The sequence below is a fragment of the Bos taurus genome, chromosome 26, assembly GCF_002263795.3.
Source record: "Bos taurus isolate L1 Dominette 01449 registration number 42190680 breed Hereford chromosome 26, ARS-UCD2.0, whole genome shotgun sequence".
NCBI lineage: Eukaryota > Metazoa > Chordata > Mammalia > Artiodactyla > Bovidae > Bos > Bos taurus.
In genome coordinates this window covers 41,891,027-41,915,898 of record NC_037353.1, presented here as the reverse complement: position 1 = coordinate 41,915,898, position 24,872 = coordinate 41,891,027, and the positions used below count along the sequence as shown (strand labels likewise).

The following is a 24,872-nucleotide window of genomic DNA, read 5'->3' as shown; positions in this document are numbered from 1 at the left end:
AAAGGAATGCATTTGAGTCAGTTCTGAAGAGGTGGATGAACCTAGAGCCTATTATACAGAGTGAAGTAAGTTAGAAAGAGAAAACCAACTACTGTATATTAACTCATGTATATGGAGTCTAGAAAGAGGGTACCGATGAACCGATATGCAGGGCAGCAAAGAAATACAGACACAGGGAACAGATGTGGACACAGTGCAGGAAGCAGAGGATGGGATGAATTGAGAGAACAGCACTGAGACATATACATCACTATATGTCAAATAGATAGCCAGTGGGAATTTGCTGCATGACACAGGGAGCTCAAATCTGGTGCTCTGTGATAATGCAGAGGGGCGAGATGGGGTGGGAGGTGGGAGAGAGGTTCAAGAGGGAGGGGACATATGTATACCTGTGGCTGATTCATGATGGTATATGGCAGAAACCAATGCAATATTGAAAAGCAATTATCCTCCGATTACCTTCTCCAGGGGATATTCCCAACCCAGGGATCGAACCCAGGTCTCCCACATTGCAGGTGGATTCTTTACCAGCTGAGCCACAGGGAAGCCCCCAATTAAAAATAAATAAATTTTAAAAGGAATAAGGGTTCAAGAAAGCAACTATACTCCAATAAAAATAAAAGAAAAAAAGAACAAGGGTGCGGAAGCCAGGTCCAGCGGTTCAAAGCCCAACTATAGTGTATATTTAGCCGTAAGTCTTCTCTGCCTCTAGTATCATATCTGGAAAAGAGGGATCATATTTACAGGGTTGTTTCGAAGGTTAAATAAAATAATATGTGTGAAGCACCAGGTACAAGGCTAGATCATAGTAGACACTCATATATGTTAGTTATAATTATAAAGAAGAAACGGATTCAGAACTCATTAACTAGGAGCCCCAGTGCCTTTCTCAGCTTGGAGTTAAAACAGTAAGTCCTATCCTTCAGAAGCGGCATCCGGCCAAATGTGGAGCCATGCAGTTCACAAACTTTAATAATTACTGCAGCAAAAATTAGCACCAACCCTCTGGGCTGGGCCATCAGACGTCATACTAAACAAACTCTCTCCACTGTTACCAGCATTGCATTCATGCTGTTTAATTGTCTTTGTTCAATTTATTTCTCATTAAGCACACTTAAATCATCCCAGGTGCCCACTTACTGTCAGTAGACTATTAGAAGATGCTGTTCTGCCAATGCCATCATAATGCTGAGTACCCTGGGTTCCTCTGGAAATAAAGAGACACCCTCCAAGCTGAACTTGGGATCCCAGGCATTTGTAGATTTAAACAACATATGCACATACTTGTGTGCCTGTGTGCGTGCTCATTCACTAAGTCATGCCTGATTCTTTGTAACAACAAGGACAGTAGCCCACCAGGCTCCTCTGTCATGGGATTTCCCAGGCAAGAATACTGGAGTGGGTTGCTATTTCCTCTCCAAGGGATCTTTCCGAACCAGAGATCAAACCCTCATCTCCTGCCCTGGCAAGCAGATTCTTTACTATCTGAGCCACCAGGGACGCCTGTGCAGATACTTAGTGGCCATTTACCTAGAAGCAAAATAATCACCACACAGTGCCTGGGCCACAGCTGACCTCAGCCCGTGGAAGCATGCCCTGGGGTGCCTCGCATAGCACAGATTCTCTTGTCCTGGTCCTCTGCTCCGTAGATGTCAGAGAATCTGAAGCCACCGTGCTGAGGTCGCTTTCAGGAATGAACCTCAGACCCAGCTGCCTCATGGGCCCTGAGCCAGAACCAGAAAGACCTGCCCCAGTGAGGGCTGGGCTGGGGAGGCCTGCGCGGTGACTTGCCCTCAAGCCTCCATACGCCGCTTTTTTCCTGCTCATCCTCCAGCACCCTAGAGTCTTCCGGGATGCCCAGGGCCAGCTCAGCTGTCCTTGCTCCCACCCTCTTGCTTCACAGCACTGACCACAGTTTCTATAGTGGAAAATCCTGTTTTTCAAACTACAGAAACATCCAAACAATGGAGCTGCTTTAAAAGAGCATTATTAATGATCATATTTTTTAAGTCAAGCCATAATATTAATAAAAAAAATAATAGGATTGACTGTCTTTCTTTTCCTTCCCATGCTTTCAGAGCCATAAACAGGTCCCATGACAGCCCCAAGGCCAAGAGGAAGTTCAAAAGTGGTAAAGCAGGGTGGGATGAGTGTTGCCCTTCTGCTCTGCAATCCATGTGCTCAGAGCTTAGGTGTCTCTGCAGGGCTCCCCAGAACCAGACACTCAGGAAAGAACACTGAATCACCGTCACGTCCGCTTTCAGGTGCTGGGGCTGTGGGCTGACGTGGCCCTTTTCTCACCATAAATCCTTCTGTGAGAGTCCTGATGCATGAAACCCCAGGAAGGGCTGTTGTATGGAAGCTACCCTCATTACCATACTACCTCCACCTCTGTTCCAAAGAGGACACGCCAGTTAGGACCCTGAGACTAACTGGTGTGTTGGTCAGCAGCTCAGGCTCAGGCCACTCAGCTGCCCTTGGCTCAGTGTTAAGACTCTCTAGTGATCTCCCACTGCACTGTACCTTCCTGCCCCGGAGCCAGTCCCCCTTCACAGCCTTGGTTAGACATACGGCTTTCTTCTCATTCCCAGCCAACACGTCTAATGCCCACAGGAAGATGAGTCACCAGCAAGGAAAGGCCTATGAGTCACAGCTGTGCATTTTAGTAGCTGTGGTTGCTCTGGGCTTCCTGAGAGCAGTCTGCCTGCCAGGAGGTATCAGTGAATCAGTCAGCAGGAGGGAAGGAGTGGGAGTAACAAGTAGGACTCAGCATGCAGGAACAGGCATCCAGGAGGGGCTGAGTCTCCTCCAAGGTCAAAAGGTCTCAGTCACTAAGGAACCTTCAATAAATGGATGGAGTTGGTCCAGTCTGCGTGTGTGAATTTCCCCACCAATGACTTCTCTTCCCTTGGGAATACAGACAAGAAACCAAGGCCACACGACTAAATTTCAGAGTTTGAAGAGTGTTTGTGCTGGTGAAGGAAGAAATAACTGTGCTCTTTGGCAGATTCTAGATGTAGGACAATTGTAATGTTATTAAACTTGACTTCTTAAGGTAAAACGGTGAATAATTAATTTGACACATCAGTTGCTTCCAAAAAATGCCAGTAGCAAAAAATCACTAAGCTAATTTGCTGGCCTTCTGCCAAGAGACTATGAAGAGAGGTCCTACGGCGGCTCGTACCTGGCTTCCCTCAGTGACTACATGAAGGCCCAGGCTCCCCAGGTACCTGTTATCCCCCCAGCTTCCACGCTTGGTATACCTCGTGCCTCCTCTGACCTCATCTCCACCCCCTGCCCCACACTACATGCACCCCTTTCTCTGCATCCTTATCAGCCATCCCAGCTGTATCTGCTTTTGTCCTCTCTCCCCTAGTCCACACTGGTGGAAATGTCTCTCCTCTAAGCCCACTTCTGCTCCAGCCCCATCCCTCTCAAACATTCAAGGTCAGCCTTCTTTCTGTTGACCTTTCTCATCCATCCTCCACCGATCCCTGTCTCTTCCACAAGCCCACTGGCACACGGGCATCCAGTATCTTCAGTCTTTAATTAAACCTTCCAGGCAACTTTCTCCACTAGCTACTGTCCCAATATTCTGCCCCTTTTCCTAGGAAAACCTGTTGGATGACCTACACACCTCTTTCCACTTCCTTATCTCCAACCCCCGCATCAGATCTCCCGCCTGCAACCTGCATCCCTGTCCTCACTGGACCTGTGCTTGTCAAGGACCTGCAGGGCAATGTGAGGCTTTCCTCACATGGCCGACACATCGTCAGCTCAATGGACAGGTGTCTGCTCCTTGTTTGTCAGCAGCGTCCGACGCCACTATACCCTGTCTGCTCCTCGACACTCATGATCCCTTAGGTCCCTCGTTCTCCTTTGTGTTGAACCAGCTTCAACTCCTTCAAAAATCACGCCCACCCTGGTTCTCCCACTTCCCCCTGGGCTTATGTCTAAATGTTGGAGCATCTCCAATTAATCAAGTCCTTCACTCTCTCCCAGTGGCGTTCCCCGGTGACTCAACGGGTACAGAATCCACCTGCAATGCAAGAGACACAGGAGACTCGGGTTTCACCCTGGGTTAGGAAGATTCCCTGGAGGAGGAAATGGAAACCCACTCCATTATTCTTGCCTGGAGAATCCCATGGACAGAGGTCCAGTCGGATGGATTTAAATACCTGTGCTGATGACTGAAATATACATCTCAGGCCCCATCTCTTATGTACCCAAATGCCCACCAGATCTCTTCACTGTAGCTCCCAAGAGGCATTCAGGTTTTATGCCAGACCAGAACCTTTGATTTTCTCCCTTCTCCCTAAAACTTCCTCTCCTCCCATCCTCCCCATCTGAGGAAATGACATTCCCCTCTACCCAAAGGCTCAGGCCCAACACCTTAGGCTCCTTCTCGGTTCTGCTCTTTCCCCCACCCTCTAGGTTCGATCCCTCATTAAGCATTTCTCTCTGCCTTCAAAATACATCCCCTTCCAGGAACCCTCTTCCCTGATACCTCATTCCAGGCCATAATCATCTATCTTTTTGACCTCTAGATAACCTCTTAATCAATGCCCCTTCTCTACTCCTGCCTTCTGCCCCCTAAAGACCATGCCCAACATAGCAACCACAACTTTCTATTTAAAATCTCCAATCAGGAATTTCCCTGGTGGTCCAAGGCAGGGGGCCTGAGTTCAATCCCTGGTCAGGGAACTAGATCCTACATGCTGCAAGTAAGAGTTTGCATGCCACAACTAAGACCCCTCAGTGCAGCCAAATAAATTTTTAGAAATTAAAAAAATATGTATCTAATCAGTTCAAGTCATTCCTCCTCTGAAAACTCTCAGGGGCAGTTTCTCAGAGTAATCTGGGAAGCTGGGATTCTGGGCTAGTCCTAAGTTTGGCTCAAATAAAACTCTTTTCTTATTATTGATTATTTTCATCAACAGCACCAAGCAGAGCTTCTGGAAGCCACGCTTGGTGGGTGGAGCTACTCTTTCCTTAAGGCAAGGAACTCAGCACGTGGGTGACTAACACGCCTCCTCCTGGGTGTGGGGATGTCACAGCAGGCTACATTTTATCGCCTCACACTGACCACACCCATAAGCACACACCTACCTTGACGCTGTCTCCAGGAAGAATCCCCGTGAAAGGGAGGCAAAGCCCCCAATTTGCCCTCTTTCCCAGTGGATGGCAAACACTTCGGGAAGAGCTCAAATGAGGGGACTCAGCCAGCTGCATGATGCACACCCACACTGCAGGCGGTTGGGAAAGCAATATTCCTCAGGACAATTCAGCTTTGCCCACTGGTGGCAAAGGGCGGCCAGCACCCCATACTCAGCCTCCCTCCAGGATAAAGGAAATCAAAGCGGAAATGTTTGGAAGGGTCAGTATTGGCAGTTTCATTACCTTGAGAACATAAGCCATACTCAGCATCTCACAGCATAGCAACTGAGCCAGATCTTGGGTGTTGTTTAACGGCTAAGTCATGTCCGACTCTTTCGTGACCCCATGGACGGTAGCCTGTGAGGCTCCTCCGTCCATGCTATTTCCCAGGCAAGAATACTGGAGCAGGTTGCCATTTCCTCCTCCAAGGGATCTTCCTGACCCAGGGATCAAACCCAGGTCTCCTGCATTGGCAGGCAGGTTCTTTACCACTGAGCCACCAGGGAAGCCCAGATGTTTGGCAATACACACCAAAATGTTAGTTTTAGAAATCCAAACATATATTGCAGATATCAACTGTGTTTTATGACTAATCTGAGGTGGGCGGGAGGAGGCAGTGGGAGAAGGAAGAGGAGGAGAAAAACGAAAAACGCAAACAAACACAGCACGCCAAAAGTCTGCAACCAGTTAGAGGTTAGGAAGGGTCTCACAGCAAGCCACACAGAGCACGGCTCTCAGTACCTGCAGAGGCTCAGGGTTGGGAGGCCACAGGATGACGTTATTCAAGCCAGAGTCCTCTTGCTGAAAGCAAAGTGTCTTGCTGTTAGGATGGGCCACAGTGAATGGTAATCCTCCCAAGAACCAGAGAGAGACGCTACCTTGCTGGAGGCGCTCCCAACCTTGCCCACCGCTACCCAGGGGAAGTTAGACAACAGAAGGACCTGCAGCCCGAGGGTGTCTGAAGGAGGCAAGGACTAGGCAGGCCTAGGAAGACCCGTCTCTCATCCATTGCACCGGTGATGCTGCTGGTCCTTAATCTGTGAAGAGAGGTTCACCCGGACCTGCGTCTTTCCCTCCAGGAGTTCAATTGTAAGCAGGATACAGGCACCTCCAAGTGCATCTTCACAGAGAAAAAGCTTCTGAGAGAGAGGACTGCGAGCAAGGGTGGGATGGGAGAGGGTGTGGAGGCAGAAGAACTAGTTTGGAGGTGTTTGCAGTGACCCAGTTATGAGGATATACAGTTGTGACGACGGGAATGGAGAGGGAAAAGGGTGTTAGAAGGCAGGACTTCTAACATACTATATGGATGTATGACATTCATGATATGTATGTATATACATATACACACATGTATGTGTGATATACATATACATGATATACACGTATATATACATGCATACCTATATACACATGTATAGGTGTATATATACACCTATATATACATGTATTCTAACACATGGATCTATGCTACATTTTTTGTCTTTTGAGAAAGTGCTCTAAGCTATACTGATGGGACTATCATTGCCCTGGAACCACCTTTCCCCATCAGGCATGGGGACATGACTCAGGCTGTCTCACATTCCAGGACACAGCGATTGGTCCCAGCCGGAGAGGGATCAGGGCCCATCAGATTCCTTAGAGAGAGCTGATCAGAGGCTGGACCATTAGCTGGAAGAAGCGTGGAGCTGCCTATAGGGCTGGGGGCACCTCCCTGAGGACTAGGGCGTCAGAGAGGAAAATAGAGCAAAATCCAGAGAGGAGAGATCGCCAGTGACATCTTTTGAAGCCCAGTGACTACTGCAGCTAGACCCTCTCTAAGGACTTCTCGGTTCTTTAGGACAGATGAGCCCCTTCTCTGCATGTGGCCGCTGGAGATGGGCTTCTGTCTCTCACAACCCAAAACAGTCCTGATTAAACAGAAATTTGGAAAACTCAACAGCCCGCCCACTAATCAATCAATCAATCACAGGGTGATGTATTAAAGGCAGAGAATGGGGACGGGTGGAGTTAAAGGTGACTCCCAGGTTTCTGTCTTGAACGGTAGGATAGGTCATGGTACCCAAGAGAGAAAATGCGGAGGGGAGGATCAGGGAAGGAAGCCGAGCTCAGGTTTAAAGAGCTGGGGGTGACTGTGAGTCATCCACACAGAGGCATCCAGGCGACGGTGGAAAGACGGGACTGGAGCTTCTGCCCCTTGGGGGACCCTGAGCTCTGAAGCCAAATGTATTTGTGCTTAATTTCTATTTGTTTCTGCCAGGTAGGCAAGCCTTGTTCTGATCCTGGAGTCCTAAAGGCAACCCATGATGCTCCACTGGGTCACGCTTGCCTGAGGTTGGAAATGCAAAAAATCGTGGTGCCAGAAAAACATCTCCCGTCTGCTCCAGGAAGGTGGGCTGTGGGGAGGGAGCCTGGGGTTGGGAGCTGGCAGGAGATGAGGAGTGTGGGTGAAGAGTCTTCAAACCTCTGAGCATTTTTACCCCTAATCAGTAACAATCTAAGACACTAAAATCGTCACTGTTTGCAGGAATATAGTGAGATGGGCCCTCACATCCTGTTGAGAGACATATAAATTTTCATCACCTTTCTAAAAAGTGCTTTGTATAGAGATACAGCTATAGGTATAGCTATTAATATATAGCAAGAACCTTTCAAAAATACCCTCCATTTGTTGCACCAGTTCCATTTCTATGTATCTATTATAAATAAACCAGCCTTCAATTCTGGACAGTGAGGTTTAGTATAGGTAATGGAGAGAAAATATAAGCTAGTTTAACTCTGTCTATATTCAAGTAGAAATTCTTCTCAGTTCAGGGAAAAAGCACTAACTCTAAAAGGAAAAACTGATCTATTGTACTTCTTAAAAGCTTCTCTGTAAGAGAACTTGGTAAGAGGATGAAAAGACAAGCTACCAATAGGAGAAAATATCTGCAAACTACAATTTGAAAAAGGATCAGTACCTAGACATTATAAAAATTCTCAAAACTCCACAGTAAGAAAAATCCAGTTAGGAAATGGGCAAAAGACACAGATATTTCACCAAAGTGAGTAAACAGATGGTAATAAGCACGTCAAAGATGTTCAACATCATCTGTCATCAGGGAAATGTAAATTAAAAGCATAAAGAGGTATCACAACAGACACATCAGAACGTCACCACCAAACAGTGACAATACCAGTTGATGGCCAGAATGCAGAGAACTGGTCACACAGACACTGCTGGTGGGAATGTAAAGTGATTCAGGGCTTCTAGCAGATGGTCTGGTGGTTCCTTATAAAACTATACACGTACTTACCACATGACCAAGCAGCTGCACTCTTGGGCTTTATGTCCGAGAAATGAAAACTTATGTTCAGCAAAAAAAAAAACAAAAAAAAACCCTGTCTACAAATGTCCATATCAGCTTTCTTTGTAGTAGCCCCAAACTGGAAACAACCCAGATGTCCTTCACTAAATGACGGTTTCAATGAACGGTAGCAGGGAATGCTACCCAGCAATAAAAAAGAGTGGACTACTGACATACACGACCATCTGGATGAATCTCCAGGAAATCATGCTGAGTGAAAAAAGCCAATTCCAGAAGGTCACTTACTGTGTGGTTCCTCTTATGTAACATGGTATAACATTCTCTAGCTCATCTCTATAGAGATAGAGAACAAATTAGAAATTGCCAGAGGTTAGGAATAGGGCCCCAGGGGAGGTGGATGTGGCTCTAAGGGCAACAAAAGAAATTCTGCCTCTGGAAATATTCTGTATCTAGATGGTGGCAATGTCTGTATCTGGCTTGTGAGTCTGTACTCTAGTTTTGTAAAATATTGCCCTTGGGGTAAACTAGGTAGAGGGTACCAGGCATCTCTCTGTATTACTTCTTTTTTAAAAAAAATTTTTTTAAGATTTTTTTTTTTAATGTGGAACTCTTTTTTTAAAGTCGTTATTGAATTTGTCACAATGTTGTTTCTGCTTTCTGTTTTGGTTTTCTGGTCACCAGGCATGTGGGATCTTGGCTCCCCAACCAAGGATCAAACCTGTACCCCCTGCATTGGAAGGCAGAGTCTTAACCACTGGATCACCAGGGAAGTACCTCTTTGTATTATATCTTACAACATCATGTCAATCCACCATTCTCTCAACGACAAAAAAGTTTAATTTTAAAAACTGCAAGATTTTTAGGAAAAAACACAGGTTTCTGCCTTCTCTTGAAGGCACAGGAAAGTCTTGTAACACTGGGCCCACATTCCCACTTGGCAACCTCTGCTGGAGTTGATGGCGCCGCTCTCTTTTAGACAATGGGACAGAAGCCCGGGTTTGCGACAGTCCCCACCTCTCCCTATTGCCCCCCTCCAGCCATTTAATACCATCACTGTTTCTTCTCTGCCTCTAAAGACTGAAGTTGGCCACCTTTTCATTTCTTTTTTTAGGGACTTCCCAGGTGATCCAGTGCCTGAGACTCTGTGCTCCCAATTCAGGTGCTCCGGGTTCGATTTCTGTTCCAGGAACTAGATCCCACTAGGAGTTAACATGCCCAACTAAGAGTTGGCATGTCACAACTAAAGATCCTGTGCGACACAACTGGGACCCGGCACAGCCAAGTAAGTAAATAAATATTATCTTTTTACTTTTTTTTTTGGCTGCACTGGACGCTGCTTAAAGGATCTCAGTTCCCAGACCAAGGACTGAGCCCCAGCTACAGCAGTGAAAGCCCAGAATGCTAACCACTAGGCCAATAGGAAACTCTCTACCTTTTCTTTTGATTATTCCTGTTTTCCTGCTTGAGAAAAGATAGTAGGGAAGAGAAAAAGCTAAGGGAAAATGAATTGCCCAAGGGTGGCTTTTAGGTCCGATTTTCTCATCCAAAAAACTCTGTACTATTAATCCAAGATTTCCATTGTGTGTCAGATCAATGTGAAAGTGTTTCCCTAATTTTGTTCACCAGGGCATTGAATTACAGCTCTCAAACTTAAGATAAAATCTGTATTTATTTTAATATCCCAATATTACGCACAACTAAGCAAAGTCTATTCCTCAATTTTGAAAACCTTACCTAACATGGAAATGATAGTTCACATTTAATCTGCTCTACATTGATAGATTTTAAAACTTTTTCCAGATCTCAAGTTTTTTTTGTTTTTTTTTTTGTGGCAGGGGGCTGGGGAGGCTGTGGTAGGGGAGTGTGGAAATGATTTTATTTTAACCTATGATATATCCATGTAGGTTAGTGGATGGGGGAGGGGCAAAATCCAGGGGGGAAAAATGAGCCAAACTCTCCTATGTCAATTTTAAAAGCATAGAATAAGAAGTAAAACTAGTTTTTATATAATTTATAAAATCAGGGCTAGACTTACTACAAAGGGCTTCCCTGGTAGCTCAGATGGTAAAGAATCTGCCCGAAGTACGGGAGACCCAGTTTCGATGCTTGGGTCGGGAAGATCCCCTGGAGAAGGAAATGGCAACCCACTGCAGTATTCTCACCTGGAGAATCCAATGGACAGAGGAGCCTGGGGGGGGGCTACAGTCCATGGGGTTGCAAAGACTCAGACATGACTGAGCTGAGTGACTAACATACACTTAATATGAAACTTCTGAAAATGGAATGAGAAACACCTACACGAATACAGAGAGGAGAGGAGACGGGCAGAGAGGAGATGCTGGAAATGTCTAGTCAGTGTCACTCAAGAGCCCGGAGCAGGTCAAGGGGAAACCCCGTGACACCCACCTGGTTGCCTGAGGAGCTGTTCTCGTTGCCCATGACGACTCAGGGTGCTCAGCGTCCCTCCGGATTTGATTAGTGCCGACTGGAAGAAACAAAAGGGTATGTACATCTGTAAAACTGAAGGAGGTCTGGGGCTTTTTTCTGCCTACTCATCTCCCCGAACTTAAAAACCAGATGATGGGGAGTGTTTATCTCTAGAGTCACATCATGGAAAACTGCATTTGAAGGGTTTTCCTTTGCGAAGTGCCACCCAGCCGTCCTTCCCAGTACAGGCTGGTGTTTAACTCCCACCCATGGTTGGCAGACACTTCTGAAAGACGAGTTTGTTACTGAGTCTCTGACTTAACGCCAATGTACACACATACGGATATATACAAACGGAGTGGCAAAAGGGGCTGGTGTGCCAAGGAGAGCATGAGACATGCCCTGTCAGAGTGTTTTCTGTTTCCAATTGTGTTCGGTTTGGAAATCCAGAGCGTGGCTGGGGTCCCATTGTCGGGGACAGCAGAGCTGGGTGCCTAACATTAGCAGGCGTGAAATCCACTGCTCCTCGGGAACATGTGGTTTTGATATTTTTTACTCTAAACACTTGTTTCAGCAAATCAGTTTCACTTCTGCACATATTTCTCTGAAGGCAGCATGGTTTTCTTGCTGAGGAAAATGGGTTGTTGTTGCCAGACAGTGAATAAATAATCATGAAAGGCGGCTTGCTGCCCGGACACCCAGAGTCACTGCATCGGGCTCACTTGATGACACTGCTTATTAATCATCGTCATAATGAAGGTGCTTCCCACACAGCCCACGGAGAAACCCAGGATGTCTGCTGACATCACCCAACAGAGTTCCAGCTCTGAGACCCCATAAGAGGAGCAGGAGTGGGACTATTTGTTCACTTTTCCAGGTGGAGAAACCAAGTTTCAGAAAGCTTTTAAAATTACAGACTTTTCAATACATGCACCCCTGTGTTCATAGCAACACTATTCACAATAGCCAAGCCATGGAAGCAACCTCAGTGTCCCTTGACAGATGAATGGATAAAGAAGATGTGGTACTTTATACATAATGGAATACTACTCAATCATAAAAAAAGAATAAAATAACGCCATTTGCAGCAATATGGCTACTAGGTAAGCTTTTATATATAGAACAGATAAACAACAAGGTCCTACTATATAGCACAGAGACCTATATTCAATGTCCTATGATAAACCATAATGGAAAATAATATTCTAAAAAAGAATGTGTATATGTATGTATTGGCTTCCCTGGTGGCTCAGTGGTAAAAAAATCTGCCTGCCAATGCAGGTAATGTGGGTTCGATCCCTGGGTTGGGAAGATCCCCTGGAGAAGAAAATGGCAACCCATTCCAGTATTCTTGCCTTGGAAATCCCATGGACAGAAGAGCCTAGCAGGCTACAGTCCATGGGGTGCAAAAGAGTTAGACACAATTTAGCGACTAAACAACAACATATGTGTGTGTGTGTGTATGTGTGTGTGTGTATCTGAATCACTTGACTATGCAGCAGTAACTAACAACATTGTATTTTTTTTAACAAAATAAATGTCGTTTAAAAAATTTTTGTTTTTATTTTTGGCTGCACCATGTGGCATGCAGGAGCCTACTTCCCCAACCAGTGATCAAACATGAGGAGCACCAAGTCTCAAATCACTGGACTGCCCAGGGAACCCCCACCATATCACTGTACTAAATCAACTATACTTCAATAAATAAATAAATTAAACTACAGACTTTTTGAGCTGGAGCCTTCAGATCAGATCAGTCGCTCAGTCGTGTCCGACTCTTTGCGACCCCATGAATTGCAGCACGCCAGGCCTCCCTGTCCATCACCAACTCCCGGAGTTCACTGAGACTCACGTCCATCGAGTCAGTGATGCCATCCAGCCATCTCATCCTCTGTTGTCCCCTTCTCCTCCTGCCCCCAATCCCTCCCAGCATCAGAGTCTTTTCCAATGAGTCAACTCTTCACATGAGGTGGCCAAAGTACTGGAGTTTCAGCTTTAGCATCATTCCTCCCAAAGAAATCCCAGGGCTGATCTCCTTCAGAATGGACTGGTTGGATCTCCTTGCAGTCCAAGGGATTCTCAAGAGTCTTCTCCAACACCACAGTTGAAAAGCATCAATTCTTCAGCGCTCAGCCTTCTTCACACTCCAACTCTCACATCCATACATGACCACAGGAAAAACCATAGCCTTGACTAGACGGACCTTTGTTGGCAAAGTAATGTCTCTGCTTTTGAATATGCTATCTAGGTTGGTCATAACTTTCCTTCCAAGGAGTAAGCGTCTTTTAATTTCATGGCTGCAGTCACCATCTGTAGTGATTTTGGAGCCCAGAAAAATAAAGTCTGACACTGTTTCCACTGTTTCCCCATCTATATCCCATGAACTGGTGGGACCAGATGCCATGATCTTCGTTTTCTGAATGTTGAGCTTTAAGCCAACTTTTTCACTCTCCACTTTCACTTTCATCAAGAGGCTTTTGAGTTCCTCTTCACTTTCTGCCTTAGAGATCACCAATTTAATCCAGTGGGAAAACAGGCTGCAGAGAAGGCCAGGCATTTGCTGAAGACCCAGATGGAGAAGCCAAAGCTGGAAACAGACCCCAGTCTCCTTCCTTCTGATTCAAGATTCTTCCATGGCAGGATGGCTCAGCGATGGACTTACTCAAAATAAAACATGTCCATCGATTTGCTTAGCCATTCAACCAACATTGAGTGAGTAGCTACCACATACTATGTGTAATTAACAGTCCCAGGAAAATAAAATATAAATTTTTGAACAAGTCCCGTTAGAAAGCCCCCAAGAGAATGGATACATGTGTATGCATGACTGAGTCCCTTTACTGTCCACCTGAAACTATCACAACATTGTTAACTGGCTATACTCCAACATAAAAAGTTTTTCAAAAAATTAAATAAAATGCCCCAGAGAAAATTATGAGTGGCATCACTGTAATGATCAACTCTCTCCCTCCTAACTCTTTAATCAAAAAGTTGCAATTGCTCAATCCTTTTTTGCCATTTGCTGTTTATAAGATGGACCAAAAAAAGGAAGCATATGCTCAATTATAGAATGTAAAATGTTCATTTATTTAAAATCAGTCACTTCAGTTTATCTTTTCTATTCATTTTCAAAATGATGCCTCCCTAGGAAACACGGTGAGTGTTAAAATCACTGTGCCCTTCTCCATTAAAATAACTTACTTGCACCTGCCAGGCCAAACCACACACAGCTGGAATTACACATGATTCGATGCAACATTCATTTTTCAAACTCATTCACCAAATAAAATTCAATCAATTTTCTTAAGAATCAGAACATCTAAATTAGGTTTTCACTTTTTCAAATTTTTATTGGAGTACAATTGCTTTACAATGTTGTGTGAGTTTCTACCCTACAGCAAAGTCAATCAGCTGGACATATTCATTTATCTCCTCTTTTTTAGATTTCTTTCCCATGTAGGTCACCACAGAGCGCTGTGTAGAGTTCCCTGTGCTATACAGCAGGTTCTCATTACTTATCTATTGAACTAGATTTTTTAAACTAGCTTTTAAAACGGCCTCTGGCTCAGTGTAAATTTCAAAACCTCCTGGAGGGAAGCCTGACTGTGTCTGGAAGTCTCTCCCAGTGACGTCTAGAACTGCCCCGCGTTGGGCTTCCCCAAGACCAGAGGGGTAAGTACCACTCTGCCATCTACTTACGGTCGGGGATAGTCTGTTGACTTTGGAGGCCGAGGCCCACGGAAAGTCTGCGTGTCAGCAACTGGACTTTCTCTTCCTCCATTCAGAAGCGGCGAGGTCTAAGCAGAGGCGCTGACCCACCTAAAGCCGTCGGGCAAGCAGCCCAGTCTCCACCCACGACGCTGACACAAACCAGCTGCACCCCATACCTGGGCAGAGCCTGCTAGCCACGCAGTGAATACACAGACATCAGCATTTCCCAGCCCGTTGAGGCTGGCCTTTCACGAGGAGGATTTTCCCCGTTTGTACATGAGCTGGGCTCCTTTCAGCAAAGGCTTATCTAAACCAACACTGGCCCCTGTGATCTGATTGGCCGCACCTAGGGGAGCAGGGCTGCCCTGCCCCGGGAGCAGGGGCACCATGAGTCACTCTCGCGTCCTTGCAGTTCAGAGAGGGGGCCAAACCTTTCCTTCTAGAAAATGCTCCAAGGGCTTCCTGTTTGCACCTGGGAAAATTCCACCGTAAATAACGTGGAAAGACAAAGAAAACTTGTGGAAACAGGATGACGCCAGAAGTCTGGCACATGTTTATGGTGTGATGCGTGCAGAATGTACTTACCCAGGCGTGGCTTGAGTTTCAACAAGTGAAGTTGTAAAAAGCCCAGACTGCGGGTAGGCAGACCTGTCCGCCAGAGAAGGAGGAGGCTCTGCAGCCCGAGGGTGGGGCTGGAGATGGGCGGGCCCCCGAAGACCCTTGTGTCCGGCAGCTTCTTTCCTCCCCCGTATTCCAGTGATTAACAATCAGCCACTTATTTTCATGAATGCAGCCAATTTTAACATATAATATGCATATATTTTTTGTAGTGGCAGACTTTCATTCATTCTGCAGAAAACTCTTACTTCTGTCCCCACTGTGTGACTACTCCAGGGAAACAAGTCAGCATTTCATCAAAGGTTTCCTGGAGACCAGGTGTCAACAAACTCAGAGGAGTGTCAGGACCTCCTTGGAGGGGAAAGTTGAATGTGGAGGGGGATCTCAGGGCCCCACTTCTGGTTCAAACAGAGCCGAAGTGTGTATGTTTCAGCAGGCAATGGATAAGTGAGTTGAGATCGATCCATACAGTGGAATATTATTCAGCCATAAAAAGGAATAAAATTCTGACACATGCTGTAACTTGGACAAAACTTGAAAGTACTATGTTAAATGAAAGCAACCAGACACAAAAGGTCACATATTATGTGACTTTTTTTGACATGAAATGTCCAGAATAGGTAAATCCAGAGAGGCAGATACAAGCATTGTGAGTGTATCAGATGCCACTTAATTGCTCACTTTAAAATAGTTAATCCATTTGCAGCAACAGGGATGGACCTAGAGATTATCATTCTAAGTGAAGTCAGACAGAGACAAGTATATAATGTCATTTATATGTGGAATCTAATAAAAATGATACTAAGAAACTTTTTATAAAGCAGAGGTAGGGACTTCTATGGAGATCTGGTGGTTAAGATGCTACACTTCCATTGCAGGGGTGGTGGGCAGGGTTTGATCTCTGGTCAGGGAACTAAGATCCCACATGTGCTGTGCAGATTAATGTATATACCCTACTGTATACAAAATAGATAACTAATAAGGACCTACTGTATAACACAGGGAACTCTACCCAGTATTCTGTAACAACCTATATGGGAACAGAATCTGAAAAAGAATGGGTAACTCACTTCGCTGTACACCTTAAATTAACACAACATTGTGAATCAACTATACTCTAATAATAATAAAATAAAATGGTTAATTTTGTGTCATGTGAATTTCACCTCAATTTTTAAACGTGAATGTGTTTCATATCTTGAGATTCTGCATAAGATATTGCTTGAAAAAAATAAATCTACTACTGGGGGAAAATTTTGCAAATGATTGCTTTTGGGTTTACTAATACTAGAATTCCATAAAATTGAGAATTCAAGGGATAAAAAACAAGAACATTGGCCTACCCTCATCCCCGACGCCCATCAAAAAGTCAAAAGAGAATTCTTCTAGGGAAGAGGAACTTTTTAAGCAAAATATCTTAGATAAGTCCATAGGGAATGAAGAAAGGTCCCAAGCAAGTCTCCAGCAGGTGAGCAAACATAGCAAAACCCTGACAAAGAGAAGGAGGGAATGGGGGCTCCCTCCCAAGGAGAGGGGTGAAGGGCAGAGAGAAGATGGCCAACCCAAATGGCAGAGCCCAGTAAAGACCGTGAAGGTGGGGGATGTTCGGTATTCAATTTTCAGCTGTGTACACTTCAGCAGGGCAAATCCCCTCCAGGAACCACTCCCTCGGTCAACTCTGCAGCCTCATCTGTTGCTGTGACCACCACTAGCCCCTGGACCACGTCTACCGGACATTAAGCATCGTCGTTGACAGCTGTCTCACTGCTGTTGTCCTGACCACCACCAGGCATCAGAGTCACTGCCACTGGGGAAGAGAGTGAAGGAGTAGACAGACTTCTACTCAGGAAGTTTCTATCCCAGGAACCAGTGCTCAGCCTCTTAAAAAGACAGATTTTCCAGACACAGAGGATGGACCCAGAGGCGGGACACCATGGATTCCAGAGTACCTTCATTCCTTAGCCACGACCCCTTTTCAAGGCAATACTCTGATGGGACCCCAACAGCAGTCTTATCACAGTCTATACGTGTTCATAGCTGATCAGCTTCCCTCTCTTTGTGCTGTTTTCTTCCAAGCTGGACATTCAGCAACTGACCAGTCTTCGCTTCCTGCCACAGATGGCGAAAGGCTCATGTATGTGAGCTCCGTCATCTGTCTCTGGGACAACCTGCCTTTGGAGGCAGGATAAGGTTGTGATTATGAACAAGTGCCTGGGGCCAGAGCACTGCCCAGGGAACACCAACTCCACCACGTACCTGATGTATGCTGCTGCTGCTGCTGCTAAGTCGCTTCAGTCGTGTCCGACTCTGTGCGACCCCATAGACAGAAGCCCACCAGGCTCCCCCATCCCTGGGATTCTTCAGGTAAGAACACTGGAGTGGGTTGCCATTTCCTTCTCCAATGCATGAAAGTGAAAAGTGAAAGTGAAGTCGCTCAGTCTTGTCCGACTCCTAGCAACCCCACGGACTGCAGCCTACCAGGCTCCTCCATCCATGGAATTTTCCAGGCAAGAGTACTGGAGTGGGGTGCCATTGCCTTCTGCTGGCAAATTGTTTAACTTCTCTGTGCTCAGCTTTTCCATCTCTAAAATGGGAATCATAACAATTCGTCCCTCATGACTATGGTGAGATACGTTCCATAAAGCTCTTGCAATAGATTAAGCACTTGATAAATTGTTGGCTATTATACTATTACTGGCAGTGGGTTTCTTTGGAGCCCCCAGCAGGCAAATCCCACAGCGAAACAAAGCTTATGCTGCCTTCTTTTTTATCCCTTCAGAAAAGTCACGAGTTCAGGTGTTACTAACTAGAAATTGGTATATCAGCTAAACTGACTCGTGCATTAAGAGACAAATGTTGATGAAGACTATGTATAACATAGGCCAATGAGAAGTACATGGTTTCAAGAACATTGACAAAGCAATTGACATTGAAATATTTACTGGGCAAGTGACACGGCGTTCCAATTCTGTCCCTCTATATGATCATCGCTAGGTGCCTAATGGTAATCTAACTAGAGTTACTCTATGTCCCTGGGTGAATGTAACTGCACTTGTTCAAAAATGATCCACGGTTTAGGTTTCTAATTGATTCAAGGCAGCTTGCCACAAGCAAGACTGAATTCACAAAGGTTTCTTCTACCCACCTAATCTCCTGTAGATTCAAATATAAACTTTGTTTTAAAAGATAGTTGTTTGCAAGAATTTTTATTTTTCAACTGGTGTATGGATTGGTGTCACATCATCATAGCTGCAAATATAAACCAGGACAGCCTTTTTTCCCTTTTTTAAAAAGACATTTATTTGGCTGTGTCAAGTCTTAGTTGTGGCATGAGGGATCTAGTTTCCCCACCAGGGATCAAACTCCTGCATTGGAAACGTAGAATTCCAACCACTGGACCACCAGGAAGTCCCAAGTCAGGACTCTCTTCAGTTCATTCACTCAGTTACTCATCTATTTAGTAAATTCTGAGCTCTTTCTACATGCTAAGCACTGAGTTGCTTATGTTCCCCTGCACTTACAGAAAAACTATTAATATGAGGCAGGTGTATTCTTTCTGTATGGATAAACAGTTGAAGTCCAGGAGAGAGTAAGAGGAAGAATGGAGTCTGGTTGGCCCCAACCCCAGTATTCAATGAACAATGTAGTGCGGTCACCCTGGAAGATTTTCACCTAGAGTCCAAAGGTAACTAACTGCCTTTATTGCTCACTCATTTATTTCTGTAGCAGAACATGGAGTTTCCAGCTGTTGTCCACTGAAGTTTCTTGGAAAGGCCCCAGCTTATGAATTCCGCCCACTAATCTGGAGGAGGGTAGAAGGAAAAGTTTGGGCTGGTGATGAACAATCATGGCTGGGGTAGCCTAGCGGGGGTGGGTAGCCAGAAGCATTGCTGAGAGAAGCCAAAAGCATCACTGGGGAAATGGGACTTGGAGTCAAGTCCGACAGAGGAGGGGATGAAGCCAGGAGAACCAGCACAGCAGCTAACCTGTGCAGAGCAGAATGGGGGTGGAGGACTCGGCTCAGAACCCAGATTGTGCTGTCTGGGCTGACCCCCTACTTTATCTGCTGTGGACAGGGTCGGAGGCACAAGGAGTTGGAGAAACGAAGTTGAGATCTTGCAGGCCTGGTTTCATCGATGATAACACCTGGACTCAGAGAGGTTTTGCAGCCAAACTCCCACTGTCCTGTGAACAATCTACTGGGATGTGTCGATTCATCAATCTCATTGAGTTTTCTGTGCTGGGCTTTTAATTCTCTATTTTAAAAACTCTTTTTTGTGTGTATGGGGGAAAATGTATATATTTTACAGGCTTAATACATTTTGATTCTTCTTCAGCTTTGAATCATCTCGACTGTTGACCTTGGAGATCACCTTCTCCAACACAGATGAGGAAGTGGAGGCCTAGAGGGTGAAAATGATCTGCCTGTCCTCTCACAGCAAACCCGAGCTGGAACCAGAACTGGACTCAGACCAGGTTTGCTTCCAAGGGGCAGGCTGCCCTGCCAAGGCCTCGGCAGGCTCCGGAGTGGTCTCCAGACCAGCCTAGCAAGATCAGATAGACCCATCTTTCCTGCCTGGCACTGCCTTCCGGGCACAGTGGCCTCCGGCCATTCGAGCCCCATGTCAGCCCAGGATGTGGGGGGCCCTGACTGGGAGAGAACGCTTGCTCACTGGCAGCGAGCTCAGATTCACCTGACCCAGCAGCTCCTTTGGCTGCTTGGCAAACCCAGTGACCTCAGCTAGCTGCTGTTCCCACAAATGGCCCCAACCCTCACTCCAGGCAAGCAGCAGCCTCAGCCTCTTCCTCCAGTGGCTGAATTCAGTTCTTCTAAGTCCCTACCTTGCACAGCTGAGCACGGAGCTACTTATAGCTCTGTTATCATGTTCCTGTTTTAATACAAACAAACACCCGTAGCCTGGGAAGGGGATTTATTAATATTAAGAGGCACTGCCTGCTTTCTGCCCTGGCAGAGGCCCTCCCTGAGCACTGCGGACCTGGCTGCTCCAGGGGTTTGAGTGAAATCACAACTCTTCCTTCATATCCTCCCTTAGCCTCTTGTCTTCTCTCTCTCATCTCTGAAAGTCAAAGTTGCTCAGTCGCATCTGACTCTTTGTGACCCCATGGGCTATACAGTCCATGGAATTCTCCAGGCCAGAATACTGGAGTGGGTAGCCTTTCCCTTCTCCAGGGGAATCTTCCCAACCCAGGGATCGAACTCAGGTATCCTGCATTGTAGACAGATTCTTTACCAGCTGAGCCACCAGGGAAGCCCAAGAATACTGGAGTGGGTAGCCTATCCCTTCTCCAGCAGATCTTCCTGACCCAGGAATCAAACTGGAGTCTCCTGCATTGCAGGTGGACTCTTTACCAACTGAGCTATCAGGGAAGCCCCCCCATCTCTGAAGCCACCTGGAAACTTTGATGTGAAAAGTCGAGTCTCACAGAACTTAGAAATCACCTGTTCTCACACCATGGAGATCAGACACAAGACTCTGCAGGTGAGCGGCTGGGCCAGTTATTAAGTTCTTGTTTCTCAGCTCCAAATCCACTCTATTCAGATGCTGGGAGACTCTGAAAACCCCATTTCTGCTTTGCCAACTGCTCCTTGAGAGTCTCTGCCAGGGGAAGGCAAAGCCCAGAGGACTGAGGCAGAAGTAAGGCACGCAACTTCCTGTCTGCCTCCCGCTTCTGGAAGCATCACCCCAGGCTCACCGCTCCCCCTCAGCAGCCAGTCCCCCCCCCCCCGGGGGCAGCAGAGCAGTCCAGTTTTCCCAGCTCTCACAGAGCTAGCCTCACAGACATCAGTCCCAACTGACTGGAAATCCCTCCACAGAGGTCTGAGGTCCCCTTCTGTGGGGCCCCTCCTCCACACCCCTAAATAATAACCCCTACTTCTCTGTGCTCCCTAAGCCCTAAGTGTGACACCTGCTTCCTGCAGTGGCTGCCTTCCATCATCCCTTAGAATCTGCCTTTGCTATCTGCCTAGATAGCAATCCTTTATATTAAATTCTTGCTGTTGAAATACCTGGAACATTCTGCCTTCTGACTTGACTCTGATATGCTGGCAGAGCTGAGATCAAACCCAAGTCTTCTTTCTCCTGGTTCCAGACTCTCTGTCTTGAAACCCAATAACCATGGGTCCAATTAAATGAAAAAGTAAAGCGAGTTCACTCCATCAGCAGTTCTAATTTTTATGGTGGCTTAGCACTAAGTCGTGTCTGACTCTTTGCAACCCCATGGCCTGTAGCCCACTAGGCTCCTCTGTCCATGGGATTTCCCAAGAAAGGATACTGGAATGGGTTGTCATTTCCTTCTCCAGGGGATCTTCCCAACCCAGGGATGGAACCCAGGTCTCCTGCATTACAGGTGATCTCTTGCATTGCAGGTAGATTCTTTACCAACTGAGCCACCAGGGAGGGAAGCCCTTAGAGAATTGTTTAGGACTTCCCATCACCAACAACGTACTTGAACCCAATTACAACCTGGCGTTTCTGTCATCCAAATGTCAATCTCTATTTCCAACTATTAGAATTGGGAGGGACTACAGCTCTGGCCTCTAAGGCTCCCAAGCTTTTCACATAATGGCACACAGAATTTATTGTTGTTGTTTAGTCACTAAGTCGTGTCCGACTCATTTGCAGACCTCATGGACTGCAGCCCAACAGGTTCCTCTGTCCATGGGATTTCCCAGGTAAGAATACTGGAGTGGGTTACCATTTCCTTCTCCAGGGGATCTTTCCGACCCAGGGATCGAATCCGCATCTCCTGCATTGGCTGGTGGATTATTTACCGCTGAGCCCCCAGAGAAGCCCCCACACACAGATTACGATCACATAAATACAGCCCCTGATTGGGAACAAGGCTCCTGGATGGCTTGTCCACTGTCCAGTCCCCACCTGGTCACATCAAGAATTGAGGATATCAAAATCTTGTAACCTGTCTCCCCAGCAGAGGGTCACTGGCCCAGAGTGGAGAAGCAGAGAGCTAATGTAAGGCTTTTGTTGACAGATGTTGAGCATCAGACCAGAGAGTTTAGGTAACTGGCCCCAGTGTAAAGAGCCTCCCTCTTGGTGGAGCATCCCAGCTCTCCTCCATCCTTCAGCAGGCTAGACTGGGCTCCTTCTCAAGCCCAGCTCAATATTCCTCCAGAGAAGGAATGGTCTTCCTGTAGCAGAACAACTTGATTTAATCTGTGTAGATGCAAACACTGGCAGGAGCTGAAGCTCAGGAAAATGAGTTGTTTACCCGGCTCCCGTGTAAAATGACAGCACTTGGGGTTTGGTTCCTGAAGTGGAAGGTCAGAGAAGAGGTCGCAAGGTCAGAGAAAGGAACTGGGGGCTGGGGGAGATGAACCTGGGCTTTTGTGTGAGACAGAGAAAAAGGTAAAGGGGCAGTGGAACTTCCCCTGAAATGGGGTAATTTGAATAATAAGAATGTCTAACATTATTTTAAAGTTGTTTTCTGTTATCGTATCACAAAGTCTCATGTACAGATGTGAGAGCTGGACAATAAAAAAGGCCGAGCACCGAAGAATTGATGGCTTCAAACCGTGGTGCTGGAGAAGACTCTTGAGAGTCCCTTGGACAGCAAGGAGATCAAGGCAGTCAATCCTAAAGAAAATCAACCCTGAATATTCATTGGAAGGACTGATGCTGAAGCTCCAGTACTTTGGCCACCTGATGCTAAGAGCTGATTCATTGGAAAAGACCCTGATGCTGGGAAAGATTGAAGAGGAGAAGGGGAGGACAGAGGATGAGATGGTTAGATGGCATCACCGACTCAATGGACATGAGTTGAGCAAGCTCCGACAGACGGTGACGGACAGGAAAACCGGGCGTGCTGCAGTCCATGGGGTCGCAGAGTCTTGGACACAACTGAGAGACTGGGCAGAACAGATCACAAAGCCCTTCTCTCTCCCCAGATTTTCATGCTGCGTTCACCAATGCTTCGCAAGTACTGTGTCTTGCTTTGTTTGGTTTTTGGCTATGACTGGGGTTTGCAGCTTGAAGAAAGGGCTGTGTTTTATTCATATTTGAGTCAGTACAATATGGAACAAAGACAGCATAAAGTAGGGGCCTGACGTAGAGGAGACAGAGAGTACCATAAACCTTTGGGGATTCCTGGAAATCTGACAGTGGACTTTGGAGATCTCATAGGCATGGACTTGAACTGGAGTCTAGAAGGGCAGGGAGGTCTGCAGGCATTGTGGCAGAGCTGATGGCGACCTCCAAAAGGGTTCAAACCAAGGGGCACCTCCCAGAAGTACTGCGGCCAGTGCCCCCGGCCCTGTGGTGAGCCGTCGTGACCCACGCCTCCGCGGGAGACCCTCCAACACTAGCAGGTGAAGAACGCTACAGCATTTCTCAAAGCTGCTTGTTGTTTATGGCATTATGGCGGATGCCATAAACAAGTTCCGTGCCTCTGATCTCCATGCCCCATCGAGGAATTGTCTGGACCCAGAGAGGTGTTCATGATTGTTCATTGCTCATGTCATTTTATCAGACTCTCTGCATTTCAAACTGCATCTGAACCATCACAGGCAACTGTTATTCAATCAGAATTCAATGCCTATTCTCTAAATCTCTCCAAATAAATTATTCCAATTTTAAATTTAAAAAAGGGCAGGGAGAACCCAGCTGACATCTGGGTAAACATGTATTTATAAACCTAAATAAAATCCACAAAAATAAAAGTCGGGGATCACACATATTGTTTGTATTCTTTTTGAAACTTCTTTTTTTCCCATTTAACAGTAACATATCAAAAATATTTTCCCATGGCTACAGTATCGTATTTAATAGCTACAGTGCATACTAAGTGGTTGACAAATTTTAGCTGTTTAAAAACACACATCTCATTCCTTATACCTTCTTTCTGCCTGGGATGGTGGGGGAGGTTGTAGAGTGAGGCAGGTGGTGGGGGGCGGGCGGGGGACGGAGTGTGGTTAGCCTAGACCGGCTGCCCTAGGTTAGATGAAGCAGGAAGGTACTGAATCCAGAGACTTGTGAAGCGGGGATAGACTTAGGGGCACAATCAGGTTGGCAGGATCAGAAATTGGGGCAAGGACAGAGCCAGCACAAGCAGATAGGGTGGAGAGGGGAGGATTCTTGGGTCAGGAGAGTTCTGGAGCCCTATGCTGCTTTTTAATGGGGAGACCCCGGGTCTCCACTGGCAGTCACATCCCAGGATATTTGACACAGGTCTTGAAAGGTCTAGTTCATGAGCTGGAATCTGGTTCTTTGGGGACAGAGGCCAGGTATTCATGGTAATGATGCCCTCTAAATTTTGAACCTCTAAACTAGAACCTGGGGATAATCATGGAATCCCTGCTTGAATACCTGCAGTGATGGGAAACTCACTCCATCCTGAGGCATCTTGTCTGGAGAGAGGTATACTGGTTCACTGGACAGTTACTTCTATTGCCTCATAGTCTAGATTCCCACTCATGATTCCATGAGAACTGAACTAAGGGCTCTGGACAACAGTGACTACAACTTGGACGTGGGCTGGGCAGTAGCCAGTGCTGAGGCCTGAGAATCAACAGGGCCAATCTAGCTGACTTTATGGACCATTATCTTAGACATGGGTGCAGACCTTTACTCAAGCGCCAATCTAAATCTGCCTTGTTCTGAGACTGCATTCAATCAGCGT

At 46.3% G+C, this 24,872-nt stretch overlaps 1 protein-coding gene across 21 annotated transcripts in view; it reads right to left on the bottom strand.

The window, feature by feature from the left end:
- Window positions 1–24,872, bottom strand: part of TACC2 (transforming acidic coiled-coil containing protein 2) — a 234,999-nt gene that overhangs the window by 196,729 nt on the left and 13,398 nt on the right. For 19 of the 21 annotated variants that reach the window (XM_015460758.3, XM_015460765.3, XM_015460769.3 and 16 more), the window contains exons 2-3: window positions 10,869–10,947; window positions 5,899–5,958 (exon numbers count right to left, since the gene is read on the bottom strand). In XM_015460758.3, coding sequence (XP_015316244.1) covers window positions 5,899–5,958; window positions 10,869–10,901 — 93 coding nt within the window. In that variant the 5' untranslated portion in view covers window positions 10,902–10,947. The remainder of the gene's footprint in view (window positions 1–5,898; window positions 5,959–10,868; window positions 10,948–24,872) is intronic. The other 2 variants (XM_015460763.3, XM_059882088.1) reach the window with 1 other exon arrangement.